General features: G+C 44.8%; 1 protein-coding gene across 1 annotated transcript in view; it reads left to right on the forward strand.

Annotated features, from left to right (window-relative positions):
- Positions 1-17412, forward strand: part of PDZD7 (PDZ domain containing 7) — a 721728-nt gene that overhangs the window by 638370 nt on the left and 65946 nt on the right. Inside the window, exon 15 of the mRNA XM_086922676.1 lies at positions 7212-7312. Coding sequence (XP_086778802.1) covers positions 7212-7312 — 101 coding nt within the window. The remainder of the gene's footprint in view (positions 1-7211; positions 7313-17412) is intronic.

Raw genomic sequence — 17412 nt, forward strand, 5'->3', positions numbered from 1 at the left:
CGCGGCGAGGCGCTTTCTCAGGCTGGCATGTTTACAAATGGGCCGCTTAACACACGCTCGTGTTTGTGTAGCTGCGAGGCAGCCGGGCCCCCTCCAGCCCCCCCCTCTCCGCCCCAGCCCACCGGCCTCTGGCCCTCCAGAGTGACTCCTGCCCCTCTCTCCGCCCCAGCCCACCGGCCTCTGGCCCTCCAGGGTGACTCCTGCCCCCTCTCTCCACCCCAGCCCACCGGCCCATGCCCTCCAGAGTGACTCCTGCCCCCTCTATCCGCCCCAGCCCACCGGCCTCTGGCCCTCCAGGGTGACTCCTGCCCCCTCTCTCCGCCCCAGCCCACCGGCCTCTGGCCCTCCAGGGAGACTCCTGCCCCTACTCTCCGCCCCAGCCCACTAGCCTCTGGCCCTCCAGGGTGACTCCTGCCCCCTCTCTCCGCCCCAGCCCACCGGCCCCTGCCCTCCAGAGTGACTCCTGCCTCCTCTCTCCGCCCCAGCCCACAGGCCTCTGGCCCTCCAGAGTGACTCCTGCCCCCTCTCCTCCGCCCCAGCCCCTCGGCCTCTGGCCCTCCAGAGTGACTCCTGCCCCCTCTCTCCGCCCCAGCCCACCGGCCTCTGGCCCTCCAGAGTGACTCCTGCCCCCTCTCTCCGCCCCAGCTCACCGGCCTCAGGCCCTCCAGGGTGACACGTGAAAACCCCATGAGGCCAGCGTGTGGTCCGCCTTGAGGAGAGGTGGGTCATCTCTGTGCCACCCCTGTCTGCTTATACCTTCTGAGAGAGTACTTATACTGTACAGGTGAGTCTGGCGGGGGTCTCACGGGATACTGTGGTCCCCCTTTACAGGTGAGTCTGGAGTGAGTCTCTCTTCAGGATGCTGAGGTGAGGCCTCTAGGCGGGGATGGAGTATTTGTCTCCTCGGAATACTGGGGTCTCTCCCCAAAGGAGAGTATGGAGTGGGTGTCTCCTCAGAATGCTGGGGCCCCACTCTACAGGTAAAACCGCAGTGGTTGTCTCCTCAGATTTTTGTGGTCCAACCCCACTTGACTCCAAACACCCTGATAATACACATCTACCTCGAGTGTTCAGACCCTTCAGCGTCAGCTGGTAAAACATTGTGTGTGATCGGATCTGCCTTTGGTGCCCATGAACCCTGTCCTGAGTGGGAGTGCCACACTGTAACCAGACCACACAGGTGACGCGCAGTGCAGTGCCTTCTGGGAGTCAGCAAGCCCCAGGAATGTGGACACTCTAATGCCAACGCTGCATGCATGGGTACCAGCCCTATTGGTGATCAGTATTCTTTTTAGGTCGAGTATTTATACTCAAACCTATTACATCTGAACCAAAGTCTCTTGAACCAGCAGATTTGCTACAATGCATGTTGGGCATTCGAGCATGAAGCTTGCCCAGGCGCGCGCTTGGCCTCGCACACCACCGTCAAAGGCTTCTGCTCCACCTCACTCACACCCCCTCCCCATATGCTCCATTCCTACCTCCCACCTGCTGGCCACGTCAAACGCGAGAGCTTTTGTAATTCCGACAGTGCATGAGGTGCGCGACCTGCTGGCATTTGTCTTGCATTTGTCTTCAAAGGCTTGAAAGCTTGAAGGCAATCTGCTTCCGCGTCCCCCTGGTGTTTCTGGCTTTTCTCTAATGCGTTTTTCCCCCTCCCACCCTTCCTTTGATGCCCGCCGCGCGTGACCTCTGCCGGTTGCCTCTCCGTGCAGCCGATAATGTCCACTTATAATGTCCACTTTTGCTCCTCACCTGCCCCGCCTGGACGTGAACATGGTGTGCAAGCACCTGCCCTGTACCAATCTTTTATGCAATCTCTTGTTTTGTAGGCTGAAATTATCGAGCATTAATAATTTGCCTAACTTCGCAGCCGCGGTGATCGTCATTTCAAAGGGGCAGGCACTTGGGACTTGAGCATAATTTCATAAGCAGTTGTTTGCTTGAGAAGTCCATGTTGATGGCATGCTCTTAGGTTTGGGATTTCTCCACCAATTTGGAGATGTCAATTTGAAATCCATACATTTGTGCGTATGATTAAATAAAATCGGTACAAAGCGGATGTTTAATCAATATGAGCCACCAGTTTTCACAAATCTCGTAGTGGTCTCAGTAATCCTCGGCGTCTCCATTCTCTGTCGCTCCACAGTGTGTTCTACGGGTTTTATGTAGCGCTTCACACCTCATTTCTAAGTGGTGCGTGACAATTGTTACTGTTACACAAATTTGTTGAAGTTTAACTCAGCCATCCTGTAGCCTTCTCCCTGGTACCGCGTCCCGAGACACAGAAGGAAGCAAACGCTTCTGCAACTTATGACTCCCTCCCCCACAGTCCCCTCCACCTATCGGCACACACATCATAGTGAACAGACATACACACCACATACATATACACATTGCACACTGCACACACCCCACACAAATCACACTGCGCGCACACATACATACCACATTTGCCCCGCACACATACTACAGATATGCACCAGACAAACACACACACATACAATCCCCATGTGGTCAAGTACGAACCTGTGAGTATGAGGTCTCCTTTTAACACTTCACCCGAACGGCAGAAAGATGCTTTCTCTGGGTACATTACTGAAAGCCACAGCATCACTTGTCGCCACCACATCACTCAGCACCACCACAGCATCACTCAGCATCACCACATCATCACTCAGCACCACCACATTATCACTCAGCAGCACCACTCAGCACCACTACAGCACCACTTAGCACCACCAAATTATCACTCAGCACCACCACATTATCACTCAGCACCACCACAGCACCACCACAGCACCACCACAGCACCACTCAGCACGACCACAGCATCACTCAGCGCCACCCCAGCATCACTCAGGGCCACCCCAGCATCACTCAGCGCCACCCCAGCATCACTCAGGGCCACCCCAGCATCACTCAGGGCCACCCCAGCATCACTCAGGGCCACCCCAGCATCACTCAGGGCCACCCCAGCATCACTCAGCGCCACCCCAGCATCACTCAGCGCCACCCCAGCATCACTCAGCGCCACCCCAGCATCACTCAGCGCCACTCCAGCATCACTCAGCGCCACCCCAGCACCACTCAGCACCACCACAGCACCACTCAGCACCACCACAGCACCACCACAGCATCACTCGGCGCCAGCCCAGCATCACTCGGCGCCAGCCCAGTGTCACTCGGCGCCACCCCAGCGTCACTCGGCGCCACCCCTGCTTCACTCGGCGCCACCACAGCGTCTCTCGGCGCCACCACAGCGTCACTCGGCGCTACTCCCAGCGTCCCTCGGCGCTACCCCCAGCGTCCCTCGGCGCTACCCCCAGCGTCCCTCGGCGCTACCCCCAGCGTCCCTCGGCGCTACCCCAAGCGTCACTCGGCGCCACCCTAGCGTCACTCGGCGCCACCCCAGCATCACTCGGCGCCACCCCAGCATCACTCGGCGCCACCCCAGCATCACTCGGCGCCACCCCAGCATCAGTCAGCAGAACCACAGCATCAGTCAGCAGAACCACAGCATTGGTCAGCACTACCACAGCATCAGTCAGCAGAACCACAGCATCAGTCAGCAGAACCACAGCATCGGTCAGCACCACCACAGCATCAGTCAGCACTACTACAGCATCAGTCAGCACCACCACAGCATCACTCTGGAACACTACAGCATCACTATGCGCTACCACAGCATCACTATGCGCTACCACAGCATCACTCATGGCCTCCGCAGCATCACTCATGGCCTCCGCAGCATCACTCATGGCCTCCGCAGCATCACTCAGGGCCTCCGCAGCATCACTCGGGGCCTCCGCAGCATCACTCGGGGCCTCCGCAGCATCACTCGGGGCCTCCGCAGCATCACTCAGGGCCTCCGCAGCATCACTCAGGGCCTCCGCAGCATCACTCAGGGCCTCCGCAGCATCACTCAGGGCCTCCGCAGCATCACTCAGGGCCTCCGCAGCATCACTCAGGGCCTCCGCAGCATCACTCAGGGTCTCCGCAGAATCACTCAGGGTCTCCGCAGAATCACTCAGGGTCTCCACAGCATCACTCAGGGCCACCACAGCATCACTCGGGGCCACCGCAGCATCACTCGGGGCCACCGCAGCATCACTCGGGGCCACCGCAGCATCACTCGGGGCCACCGCAGCATCACTCGGGGCCACCGCAGCATCACTCGGGGCCACCGCAGCATCACTCGGGGGCACCGCAGCATCACTCGGGGGCACCGCAGCATCACTCGGGGGCACCGCAGCATCACTCGGGGGCACCGCAGCATCACTCGGGGGCACCGCAGCATCACTCGGGGGCACCGCAGCATCACTCTGTGCTACCGCAGCATCACTCAGCACCACCACAGCATCAATCTGTGCAACCATTCAACAACTGGTTCAAATATGTTCTCTCAATGTTTCAAGCTTTATTACAAATGTCACAAAAAGATGTTAATATTTCACTTCTGTTCTTGGATTTTCTTAATAAAATACACTGAACATAATCTTCACAGCATCAGTCCGCACCACCACAGCATCAGTCCGCACCGCCACATCATCAGTCTGCACCGCCACAGCATCAGTCTGCACCGCCACAGCATCAGTCTGCACCGCCACAGCATCAGTCTGCACCACCACAGCATCAGTCTGCACCACCACAGCATCACTCAGGGCCTCCACAGCATCACTCAGCACCACCACAGCATCAATCTGTGCAACCATTCAACAACAACTGGTTCAAATATGTTCTCTCAATGTTTCAAGCTTCATTACAAATGTCACAAAAAAGATGTTAATATTTCACTTCTGTTCTTGGATTTTCTTAACAATAAAATACACTGAACATAATCTTCACAAAAGTTTTTACAAAAGTTTAAGCTATTGCCATTATAAATTACAATCACTTTTATTTAAGTATTAATTATTTAAAAAAATTAAAAGCCATTGTTATTTGTAATATCAATACATCTAAGTCACGTAAATACAAAACATGTTGCATTACAAATGCTATTGGTGTCACATTTGCGAAAGTTATAACTATTGGCATTGATGATAAAGCTATTAATTTAGCTATTTTCAAAACGAACACAGCAATAAAAAAAATTGTAATTTACAAGACCAATAGCTCAAACTTTCATAATGTGAGACCTATTGCATTGCAAATGCTTGTTCTTTATTCTTCTCTTGATTTTAGTTGTCTGCATCACTGTGCCTTTGTCTCACTATTTTGACAGGAAATAGATAGTGAGATCAGCAATACCTCTGAATGCACACTCAATTTGCACCAATTTTTCCTGTTATTATCTGGGGTTTGGTGTTGACATGAAAAGTATGCATCTAGCTATCATTCTATCCATTTTGTTCAGACTCTGGCATCCAACTACAGTTTATTTCCCGGAGCTCCTATGTTTGAGAATTAATATAGTATACTTTGCCAGCTTAACTATTTCTTGGTGCTAGATGACTTTCCAGGGATCCCTACATGTTGTCTGGTATAAACCTGACTCCATTGCCAAGTTGTCTTTCTGGCCTTCTGTTAACCCACTTCTCTATGCTTGTCCTGTGATGTTAATGAGTGATGGTTTAACAGTCATTTATTTGTTTTTGCTTAGTAACCACAGGGAGCAACTGTAAATCATTGTGAGGACCGTGTAACAAGTCATTGATCTCTAAATTGTTTCCTTTTTGGATACAGTAAATGTTTGTTTTTTGGTTACAGTTAACAAACCACCACATACTTTGTTGAATGGATTTCTGGTTTGTGAGACCGCGAAAGGTAAACTGGAACAAAGTTGCAGTAGGCATTTGAAACCTCTATTCTGAGTTATAAATAACATTTGATGTTAATGCATAAAAGCGCAAGCAGTGTACATCTTATCAAAGATGCACTGTGCTCAGAAATCAGAAGTTTATCAAAAGTGTACTTGTGCATCTTCTAGTCATACCGATAATCATGCAGAAGAGTATATCACGCCAAGTGTTGCAGGAGAAAGGGGACAGTATTAAGGTACTGGTGACGCTAATTTTGCTCCTTACCTTCCCTACTAAATTCAAGGCAGATGGTCTTTTATTGCCTGCTAAAAAGTGTGGAGGGGAGTAAAACAATTCAAGATTATACTTTCAATTTAGACATGCTTTAAAGGACCACAGACTCTGAAGTCCAGTTTTGTGGATTTATTTTCAGGCCAAAAATAACTGAATATAAACACACCTCAATATCAAAGTATATAGATACATAAAAATCAATACCGAGCCGAGTCTACGTATATATTTCATTCGGCATAAAAGGCATAATATGATTAACTCCAAAATCAAAATGCAACAAAGAATAGAGGCTGAGTCAAATTCTCCTTTCCTTTTAGAGAAAAATAAAAGTATCTTTCCCTACTCTGCTCTAAATGAAAGTCCTACCTGTTTCCCCAATATCCTATCCCAAAGGTGTCAGCACGTATTGGCTTCCTAAGAAGTACTCACGTCAAATGGGTCTGATGGCTTAAAGCTATGGAGCTCGCTCTAAGATGCTCCTTCTCCTCCAAAAAAGCAGAAGTCTCTCGAATCTGTCCCTGCGCTTTATACAAAAAGACAATGTTCAACCCACGCTACGTCACATGGTAAACATTTCCATTTGCACCATCTTTCAGTAAGTTTCCACAGAAGCTTTAATTAATTTGACTCTTCTTCCAGTGACCTTGGTTCCCAGATAGGCCAGACACAAAAGGAGTCCTCCCTTTTTGCCTTCAGTCTTCTTCAAAGACATTCCAGGTATCTCCTTAAATCTTAGAATAACTAGGTCGAATTCCTGCACCTGCAGTAGGATGAGAACACAAAAAGGATTCATTTAATTATAATTCTTGAGCAACGAAGGTGAAAACAAAACTCAAAACAACCTACAGTTTGGGCCTACAATTGAGGCAACTTAAACTAAACATAATTTACATTGCACAAGTATAATTTCATCCTGTACATTACACATACAGGAATTATAAGTTTCTTTAATACATACAAAGACCTACTTAAATGTGCATACTACATTTCATTGCTAATATAACTTGAATAAATGCATCCTAATAATCATGAAACACAGCAAACGACAAAAATACATGTGAGTGCGTTTAAACCATGAGAATAGTGCACCCATACAATTTAGAGTGCTGTAAGCACTCTATCAGTACTCTGTAGTTTTAGACTGACAGTTTGTTTTCTACTTGTCTCTTACAGGTATTAGTATATCGGGTGGCATTGAATCCAAGGTACAGCCCATGGTGAAAATTGAGAAGATTTTTCCTGGTGGTGCGGCTTTTCTCAGCGGTGTGCTCAAGGTAAGCTACCAGAATAATTTTTAACCTGGAGGTGCAGATATATCCGCTTTCTGAGTAGGCATTCCAGGATTGCTTTGTTCTTTTGCTAAACCACTAAAAACTTGTCCATTGAGAAATGTATGAGGGGGCACTATGAAAAGAATGATTTGTGCTGTCATTAATTATACAGTTTTCAGTACAGGTTTCATATTAAGAAGGTTCTTTTGAGTTGTAGGATACACATGTGTTCAAATAATGCTACAATACGTGATCAGATCAATTTGTAGAATAATTCCTGAATACAAAAAATTACACAACCCCTATGCACATAAAATAACTCTTGTAATGTCTTGTTTTCCTCTATAAGATAAACCAAAATATATTGAGTGCCTGCAGTAGTCTTAGTAGTGTAGAGTAAGAAAAAATTTGTCCCACACGTGCACCACTAAATTGGTAAGGAGTGGAATAATGGTACCAAGTGAGTATTCGGTGTTTTGCAATACCAATCACACAAACATATTGAAGGCCAGGGGCTGGATTACATAACATAGGTCAACTATTCTAGTTGTTAAACCACAAAGAGTTACAAATTTGAACCACAATACCACAAAATTACATAGTGTCCAAATCAAGAAACAATGAAGAACCAAAGCATAGTTTTTTTGGAAAAATATATATATATTTTGTATTTATTCAGAAGTAAACATTTTATCACAGTGATAACCAATCATTTAAAAAAAAATTATACACATAGTGCAAAAAACATTTCATTAAAAACATTAAAAATCACATAAAGTAAACATAGGTTAAAAGGTCAAAAGAAAATGGGTCGACGCGGCGTTTCGGTTACAGGCTAACAATAAACAACCTTCTTCAGGACCAAGTTCTAAAAAGAAACAGAGAATTACTTTTTTGCATTTCCATTTTTTAAAACAAAACATTTTTCCAAAACAATACTATTGGTTGGCTGGGGTATTCGGTGATTGGCACTAGGCGAAAAAGGGGGGTGGGTAACATTATTGGTATTGCTAAAGCACTCAACTCTTTATAAATGGTACCCTTTAGTGAGTTCCAGAATCATTTTTGGGAACTATTTCATTAATGAGGACATATTATTAGTGTTATTTGTCCTTGGTGTTACCTGTATAGTATTATTGGATTCCAGCTAGATCCTGGAATGGCATGAGCCGGTACTTGGATCCGGTCAGGAACTGTTATGAGTTCACACCTGTTTCAACATACGCTGTAACAATATCTATGAATAATAATAAAATTTAGATCAAAATCTTGTGTGCGTTATTTTTAATTTAAGTGTGGTAAAGTAATGTAGCACGTCACTACCTTATATTTGTATAATAATGGATGTCGCTCGGGTAGTAGGAGCCACCGATATTGGATTTCAGAAATGCTGCAAATAAATACACCTATCACTGTATTGTAATCAAAGGAGCGATTGACAAGTGTCAAATCAGATTTGTCATTAATTGTACTCACCCAGGTTTAAATCACTGGCAATTATATAAAATCACGAGCTTCTCAATGGGCTTGTGAATCAAGTTTGGCGTTCATACCATGGTGGGGATTATCCTGCCACTGTATAATTCAAAAAACGGAATGTTTGTTAGGAACCTAGCTTTTAATACTAGTGCATTTTGAAATTTTTTAAACAAACGTTCCCTTATATCTTTTGGTTTAGAATTATCAAACTTTATATATGGAATGAGACTTTTATGCAAATCTTCTGGCTAGCAGGGTTATTATTATTAGGCTTAATTTCTATAGTTGTTATAGCACTTATATTTCTGCTTTCTTTTTGATTTCATAATTTAATGACATCGGCATTGTTATGCCTAAGAGATTTCAACCTCGCATCACACCCATGACACGAGTGGAGTAGGATTTATACTAGGGCGCCATGCAGTCACCTATGTTATCAGTGCTCCAACATGTTATGATTTCTTTATCTCAATTATTGTAATAGGTTGGGTCAAGAGCCTCGCTGGTCTATTCACGCGAGGATAGTACTGGGGATACAGCTTGAAGGAGCGCCCGGGCATTGGCATAGCCAGCAACTTGACATATGTGCCGGAACTACGATCGAGTTAAAAATGTATCAATTTACAAATGCGAAGACGGGACCCATTGAGACACTCAGAGAATTTATTTTATGGCTCAACCTTGGTGACCATAACCTTAAGTTTACTTCTCATATAGACAACAACAGCTGTGAATTCCTTGACCTGATCATTAAAAACACTAATGGAACACTTAACGTTGAACTCTTTACAAAACCCACGGATAGAAACACTATGCTCCACCATAAAAGTAATCATCCACCAAGTCAAGTCAACAATATACCATTTGGTCAATTTCTAAGACTTAAGAGAAATTGTACAACATCCCAAGATTTTGAGAAACATGCCAGCGCTCTTAAAACTAAATTCCTGGAACGCGGATACCCCAAGCGGCTTATCAGACATTCATATAAGCGTGCCAAATATTACAACAGGGAAAACTTATTCCAACCTAAAGAAAGAGGTGAGCATAATAATCAGCCAATTACCTTCGTCACTAATTATAATCCAATTAGTAATAAACTTAAAAACATCATCAATAGGAACTGGCACCTAGTCACCGACAAACAAAATAACAGATTACCCAAACCCATGTTCTCCTTCAGAAGGAACAGAACCATCAGAAACAGCTTGGTCCATACATATAGGGAAACTAGCAGAGCAATTCAACCCTGCATTGATAACGCGCCAATGCCAACAGGTACTTTCCCCTGTGCAGGTTGTATTAATTGTAAAAATATCATCCGCGGGAACACTGTCACTATAAAGGACACAGTGCTTAAACCTACAAGTTTCATGAATTGCAGAACGTGTAGTGTTATCTACCTCATCAGCTGCCCGTGCGAACTGATTTATATAGGGGAAACTTCGAGAGAAGTTCGTACAAGACTGAATGAGCATAGATCCGCTCTCCGTACAAATAAAGTAGGTGCCCCCCTTACCGAACATTGGAAAACGGCAAAACATGAGATTAAAGATCTTCGCTGGTGCTGCCTTGAACATGTTACACTTGGCACAAGAGGTGGTAATCTGACTCAGAAGAGAAAAAGACGAGAGCAGTTCTTCATGTTTAAATGCAACAGCGTCCGTGCAGGTCTCAATAGTAGAGAAGATTGGGAGAGGATAATCTAACAGGAGAATAATGCGACTAAATATAAAACCAGGTAGTATATATTCCCGACAGCCAGACCGAGGGTTCAATATGACCAAACTCTCACTGAAACAGGTGTGAACTCATAACAGTTCCTGACCGGATCAAAGTACCGGCTCATGGCATTCCAGGATCTAGCTGGAATCCAATAATACTATACAGGTAACACCAAGGACAAATAACACTAATAATATGTCCTCATTAATGAAATAGTTCCCAAAAATTATTCTGGAACTCACTAAAGGGTACCATTTATAAAGAGTTGAGTGCTTTAGCAATACCAATAATGTTACCCACCCCCCTTTTTCGCCTAGTGCCAATCACCGAATACCCCAGCCAACCAATAGTATTGTTTTGGAAAAATATTTTGTTTTAAAAAATGGAAATGCAAAAAAGTAATTCTCTGTTTCTTTTTAGAACTTGGTCCTGAAGAAGGTTGTTTATTGTTAGCCTGTAACCGAAACGCCGCGTCGACCCATTTTCTTTTGACCTTTTAACCTATGTTTACTTTATGTGATTTTTAATGTTTTTAATGAAATGTTTTTTGCACTATGTGTATAAATTTTTTTTAAATGATTGGTTATCACTGTGATAAAATGTTTACTTCTGAATAAATACAAAATATATATATATTTTTCCAAAAAAACTATGCTTTGGTTCTTCATTGTTTCTTGATTTGGACACTATGTAATTTTGTGGTATTGTGGTTCAAATTTGTAACTCTTGGTGGTTTAACAACTAGAATAGTTGACCTATGTTATGTAATCCAGCCCCTGGCCTTCAATATGTTTGTGTGATTGGTATTGCAAAACACCGAATACTCACTTGGTACCATTATTCCACTCCTTACCAATTTAGTGGTGCACGTGTGGGACAAATTTTTTCTTACTCTATATCTCCCCTGTCTCAAAACTGACAGAGAAGGGGGCCTCCTTTTACTTTCGTTGTCTTAGTAGTGTAGTCATGTGCACCACAAAGTATCTGTGTGGAATAAGTGTATCGGGAGGTGGGAGGAGGCAGAGGACCTCTAAACAGGAACATCATTAGGTGACCATAGACAATATCTGTTGTCAAGTGCAGCAGTCAAAGATTCAGCAGTTTTAGCTCTTGTAAGAAGAGATCTCTCCTGCATAGGGATGCTCCCTCAACGGGTCTGGTGTTAATGGGATCTGAGATGTGGATGACAGCCATGAAGCCTTGTTCTTGCGTAATTTCTGGTGGAGGTGTTAAGTTTTCCAGTTCTTATGTCACCGCATTACAATAATCTATTCATAATAAAAAAAATATCCAGCGTGGCTTACAACATCATTGACTCCTAAAAGTGACTTAAAAATAACTCTAGGTCAGCGGTTTTTAACCCTTTGACTTCTGTGGATTCCTGCTTAATCATTAACGGAATCCAGGGGCGCTCATTGAATAATTACTAGAATCCGCCGCCCCCTTCAACTACCCACTGCCTCATTTCTTGAATCCAGGGACCCCAGCATAAGCAATTTTGATATGAACTGCAAAATAATACATAAAATACAGAAACAAGCATTGATCAAACAAATAGAAAAATATGGATTTTTTTTTAATTTACTGACACATATATTTAAATTGAATGGTAAGGATGGAGCTTTTCTAAATTCAATTAGGCCATCCATCACACATACTATATTCTGTTTGATGCACTTGCACTGCTCCCTCAAATAAATCTGAGGATATCAATTTAATTTTTAGCCTCAAACTTCAAAATGCTTCACATTTACAGAGCGTTTTAAAAGTCTGAATCATACATTTTTCTTCCACTTTATTAATCTGTTAATATTCTTTATTTTAAGCAGTCGTGGATCAATAACTAGGCATCGCAGCCCCCCACGGTCTCTGGACCTCAGATTAAGAACTGCTGCTCTAAGTAATCATTACAAAATTATATGTTTTTTGAATATGCATCCCTAAAGGAGCCAGTAGCTGGATGTCGATTTTTCCTCTTAAGAATGGGTATCTAGAAGGCATTGCTGATAATAGTGTCCTTTTTGCCACAAAATGGTGAGAATCTTGAACTTGCATGCATAACGCAGATATGTGGAGGAACAAAAGCCAAAAATAGCACCACAGTTGTGCCATGCACACAATTATTTCTTTGATCCTAGCTGTTAGCCTGGGTTTTGCTTTTGCCAAAGTTTATGGGACCACTAATCTCCAGGGTCTCCTCAAATTGCAAATATGGTGCCTATTAGAGACACCATTCATGCTTCTTTGCAATGAGGAGAACCTTCATAGACTGGTGCCTACATGTAGTCTTAAAGGATAGCCTCTAATACACCCTAGTCGATGAAGCCCTGGTGGTGGAATATGATTATCATTTTTGGAGGGTGCTCGTTTGCACCCATTGATGTTGTCTGCTACTTCCCCAGGCTAAATTTAGTCCAGAGGTCTAGGGTGATATGGCCCCATCCATGTAATGTATTCTGTCTGCTCAATGTACAACTACTGAGAAGTACAGGAAGTCATCAGTGACATACATCTTTTCTGAACATCAGTGTGTGTCATTAAGATGACTGGTTTCTGAAACGTTGTTGCACCTATTTTTGGGGTCAGCCACAATGGATCACAAATATTTACTGTGCAGTAAATATGGCACTTTCAGATTGGAGAATGAGCATGTTCACAGAAGACCACTCTTTCCACTACTTTTAGTTCCTGCTTGTTCTCGGTTTCAGATTGTCTAACAGGAGTCCACAAAATGTTCGGCAAAAGAAGCAACCAGAGAGTTTATTAGGAGTCTTTACATGTAGTCTGAGGCTCCTGCTTTCCCATAACCCCCTCTTAGAAGGAAAAACGTGACCCAGCTCAGTTGGTTGGGCCTTTCAATTTAATAGGATACTCTGGATACTGATCCCCAATGGGTTTCTTCCCAACAGATTTCTTCCCAGCTTTAGGAATATAACCTGCAACTGTTATGCTGCTCACTTACCGTACTTTGGACTCAGGCCTTGGTGGATTCTGTTCCTTAAGATGGATCTCAGAGTGTGGACTAGAACTTTTTTCTATTTGGGATTATAAAAAGCCCCTCTTAGTCAACTGCTGATGAGAACCTGTGCCTGATTTACTCCTCACCACGAGATGAGGCAGGTTGCTAAAAAATTGAGCTCGGTGACCTCAGATGTTCTCGAACAACTGCTGAACCTCTCACCAGCGATGGAAGTGTCCTTCCTGTGGTTTCTTGTGCTATGTTGTTTTAGATATTTGCAAACCTTAACAACTAGCATTGGTACAAAGTAACCCATGTTCAGGAAGATTTGGTCCTTCATTGTTTATCCTGCACAGGATTCCCATGTGTCTTTCAACGAATCCATACTCCGTTCTTTTCAAATGAAGTGGAATACAAAATGTTTCCTTTGGAATCTCATGGGCAATTAATTGTATGCTTGTATCAGTTGTGATCAGGGATCTTCCTTTATATGCCCACATTAGGGAGGCATCTGTATACTGTTTATTATCCTTTTAAAATTTCCAAATGATCGGGATTGGTTTATCAACACTTCTACAGTTATTTACCTTCTAGTAGTAATGCATTTTCTTTATCAGATCTATAGCTTCTTTTGAATGGATGATTCAGAATTAAACATTGCATCTTTCCATTTTCTTTCAGTCCAGATAATTCAATGTTTATATGCATCTGCCTGGTAATAGAATCCTACATAAGCGTGCTATGGCCAGAGTCCAGGGGTTCAACTGAAGATCTGTTGTTTCAAAGCCTGCTAATGGACATGATACTGAACTTTAAGATGACAGCTTTGCATGCTTGCCAGGTCTTTAGTGTTTTTTTATATTGATTCCAGTGATGCCCTCTCACATACTCAAAGCGTTCAGAGAGGCCAGATTTCGGCCTTTTATCATTGAAGAACAAGTTACTTACTTTCAGTGGTGCTCTTTCTGGTGGATACTCTCACTGCAGATTCATCACCTTTAGATAATCACCAGGTGCTAGACTGAATCCAGAAGCTTTAACTGCATTGCTCCCACATGCCTGTATGTGGCATCGTGCAGCTCCACACTGATCTTTTTCTGCCCTGGAGGTGACGAATTCAGCCACACATAAGTGCAATCCCTGCACGCTGACATCAGTTTCTTTCTTGCCTATGTCTGCACCCTCCGACCTGTGTGAAGATTCCTAGATTGGGACCCTTTTCGAATGAAAAGGAGACCATTCAACAGAATTTGGAGGAGGAGGGGTGATAAGGAATCTGTTGTGGCAGAGTATTCATCAGAGAGTTTTATCAAAGGTAAGTATTCTGATAGATAATTCTAACCGCAGATTCCTCACCTTTGGAATAGATACCAAAGCAGAACCTCAAACGTGGTGAGTCTATGGAATGGCTCAGATCGAAAAGGTGTGCAGGACTGAGCTAGAGAAATGCACTTCCTATTGAACCTGGCTGTCAAAGCAGTAGTGCTTCATGAACATGTGTACAGATGCCCAAGTCACAGCTTGACAGATTTTAAGTATAGGCACTCAGCATGCCAGCTTGGTGATAGCAGCATTGACCCCGATGGAATGGATCCTCAACCTGCTTCTTGGCCAGTGAAAAAGATCTTGATGCAGAGGACTATACAGCTTGAAAAAGTGTTTTTTTATTCTGTACTGCCTTGCCTTCCTTTGCCCCAGAGAACCCTGAAAACAGTGGGACATCCACCAATGGTCTTTGGTGGGATTGCTATAGAGAGGCAATAGGTTCCAGTCAGTGGAGTCTCATCTCCTCTTTCGAGGGGTGAGGCAGGTCAAAAAATATTGGAAGAGTGATAGATTGCCCAACACGAAAAGCTATAACAACTTTAGGCAAAAAGGCAGCCTTTCTCCTCAGTCCCACTTTGGAAAAAGATAGTATAAAGTGGCTGCACCAAAAAAGCTTGGAGTTTGCTCATATGATGAGCTGGGTGCCCTCTGACCAGAAACACCATCTTCAAAGTCAGGAGACATAGTGAACAGCGGTGTATGGGTTTGCATGGTGTGCACATGAGGAAAGTGAGAACCAAATTAAAACACCATTGTGGCATCACAAATAAATGAGTCAAACCTTTAAAAAGGATTTCATCCCAACGGGGGATTTGAACAGGGTCAGTTGGTCCAGCAAATGTAAAAAAGGCTCAGAGGTCTGACAGATAACTTTTAAAAGTGCCCAATGCAAGCTCTTGCTGGGTCAAAGACAAACAATAGGACATCTGATAGTTTGGCCTACAATGGATCAGTATTACAGGTGCTCCTTTCTGCCACTGGTCCAAGGGGAGGACACAGCGAGGTCCAACCCACTGGTATCTTGTAAGTTCAGATATAACTTGTTATCCTCATACTTTTGGGCAAACTAATCCTTCTCTTCACCATTATCAACCCTAAAAGTAGTTTGGCTGTGGTCGAAGTCTGAACCAAAAAGTTGTTGGAGCACTGATGTCTTAGCAAAAGGCCTAGTTCTGTCTGAATCTTAACAGACTGGCCTAGGTGTGTTGGTATGGCACTGAGATCTGATCTCTTTGAATAGGCTCGGAGCCAAAGAGGATGATAGCAATGAAGTCATCCTATGGCAGCAGTGGTCCAGGTGTCGCTGTCACAAGGAACAGTGTGGATCTTGGTGCCAGATTGGAAGTCTGCTTCGAAGTAACAGCAGAACCCGAGGTGGGTTCTGGAGGCACAAATGGTGCCACAGGGCAGACCTTCCGGGGTACCTGAACTGGGTGCTTTAAGCCGGTCAGTGGAGCCAGAAGGGTGGCTAAAATTAGCAATCTGGATTTTTTATAGACCTCAACTTGTTGCAATATTGCCAACTGCCTCGGGAGGGAAATTAGTGTACATCTAGATTAGTTGCTGAATCAGCTCCTCTGCAGGTGACTGAGAGTGAGACTGTGGGGGACTCTGACATCCTCGCACCTGTTGTAAGTCCCCTATAGGGTCCACTGTCGTTTTGACCCAGAGGGCAGCCCTGTTTCGTCGCCCTACCCATGCAAAGGGGCTTAAGAGATGGCCAATAACCCTAGACCACAATGGAGGACTTCAGAAAAGAGGCCGCTGGCGAAGAAGGTGAAACCCAAAGGTGGATTCAAGATGAGAGGTACCTGCAAGCAGAGGGGACAGAGTCTGTGCCACTCAGAAGTGACCAAGAGGCATCAAAGATGAATGTCCACCAATGTCTGAGATGTAGGAGAGTTGACGGTGCCCTTGAAGTGGCAGCTGTGCGGACCATGTGATGCTGTGAAAGACCAGGAGCCGTTCACGAGCTGTCCTATGTTAGATGTCAAGAGCCAAGGGGTCAGTGTCCAGCAGGGGCACCAACAAGCCTTGGCAACCGCAACCAATGTAGTCGTAGAAAAAGGTGCAGTGTCTGGACCAGCAAGGTCCAAGTGACTCTCCATGAGCAGGTAAGTCAGAGCTGGCCCTGAGCAAGCAGAGGAGCCCACTGGAGCCAAAGAAGACCTTTGAGAGGGCCTACGGGCCAAAGGCATAGAAGTAGCAAGAGGACCTCGAGCAGCTCACCAATGGATGAAAGCCCAAGGTGCAAAGGATAAGGTGCAGGTGAAGATCCTGGCTGCAGGAGATGCTTGAGGCTGGAGCTTCTAGGAGCCTGAAGATCTCTGGAGGAGAGAGTCAACAAGCCTTGGCAATGGCAAGTCGATGTGATGCACAGGGGTGCTGCTCCAGCGGTTCTGACTAGGAATGCTGGCTTCAAACTTGTTATGAAGACAATGCAGGCCTTCAGGGAGTTGCAAACCCACCACCTGTTTTGCTTAACATTTCAGAGTATGTAGGTGCTAAGGAACAGCAGACAGGTCAGCTTTGTTGCAGGGGCTGAAGGTGCAGAGGAGTGACTCCTTCACTACAATGGAGGTTCCTTTGGGTGTCTTGGATTACCACAGGCCTT

The sequence above is a fragment of the Lissotriton vulgaris genome, chromosome 5 (genome assembly GCF_964263255.1).
Source record: "Lissotriton vulgaris chromosome 5, aLisVul1.2, whole genome shotgun sequence".
Taxonomy (NCBI): Eukaryota; Metazoa; Chordata; class Amphibia; order Caudata; family Salamandridae; genus Lissotriton; species Lissotriton vulgaris.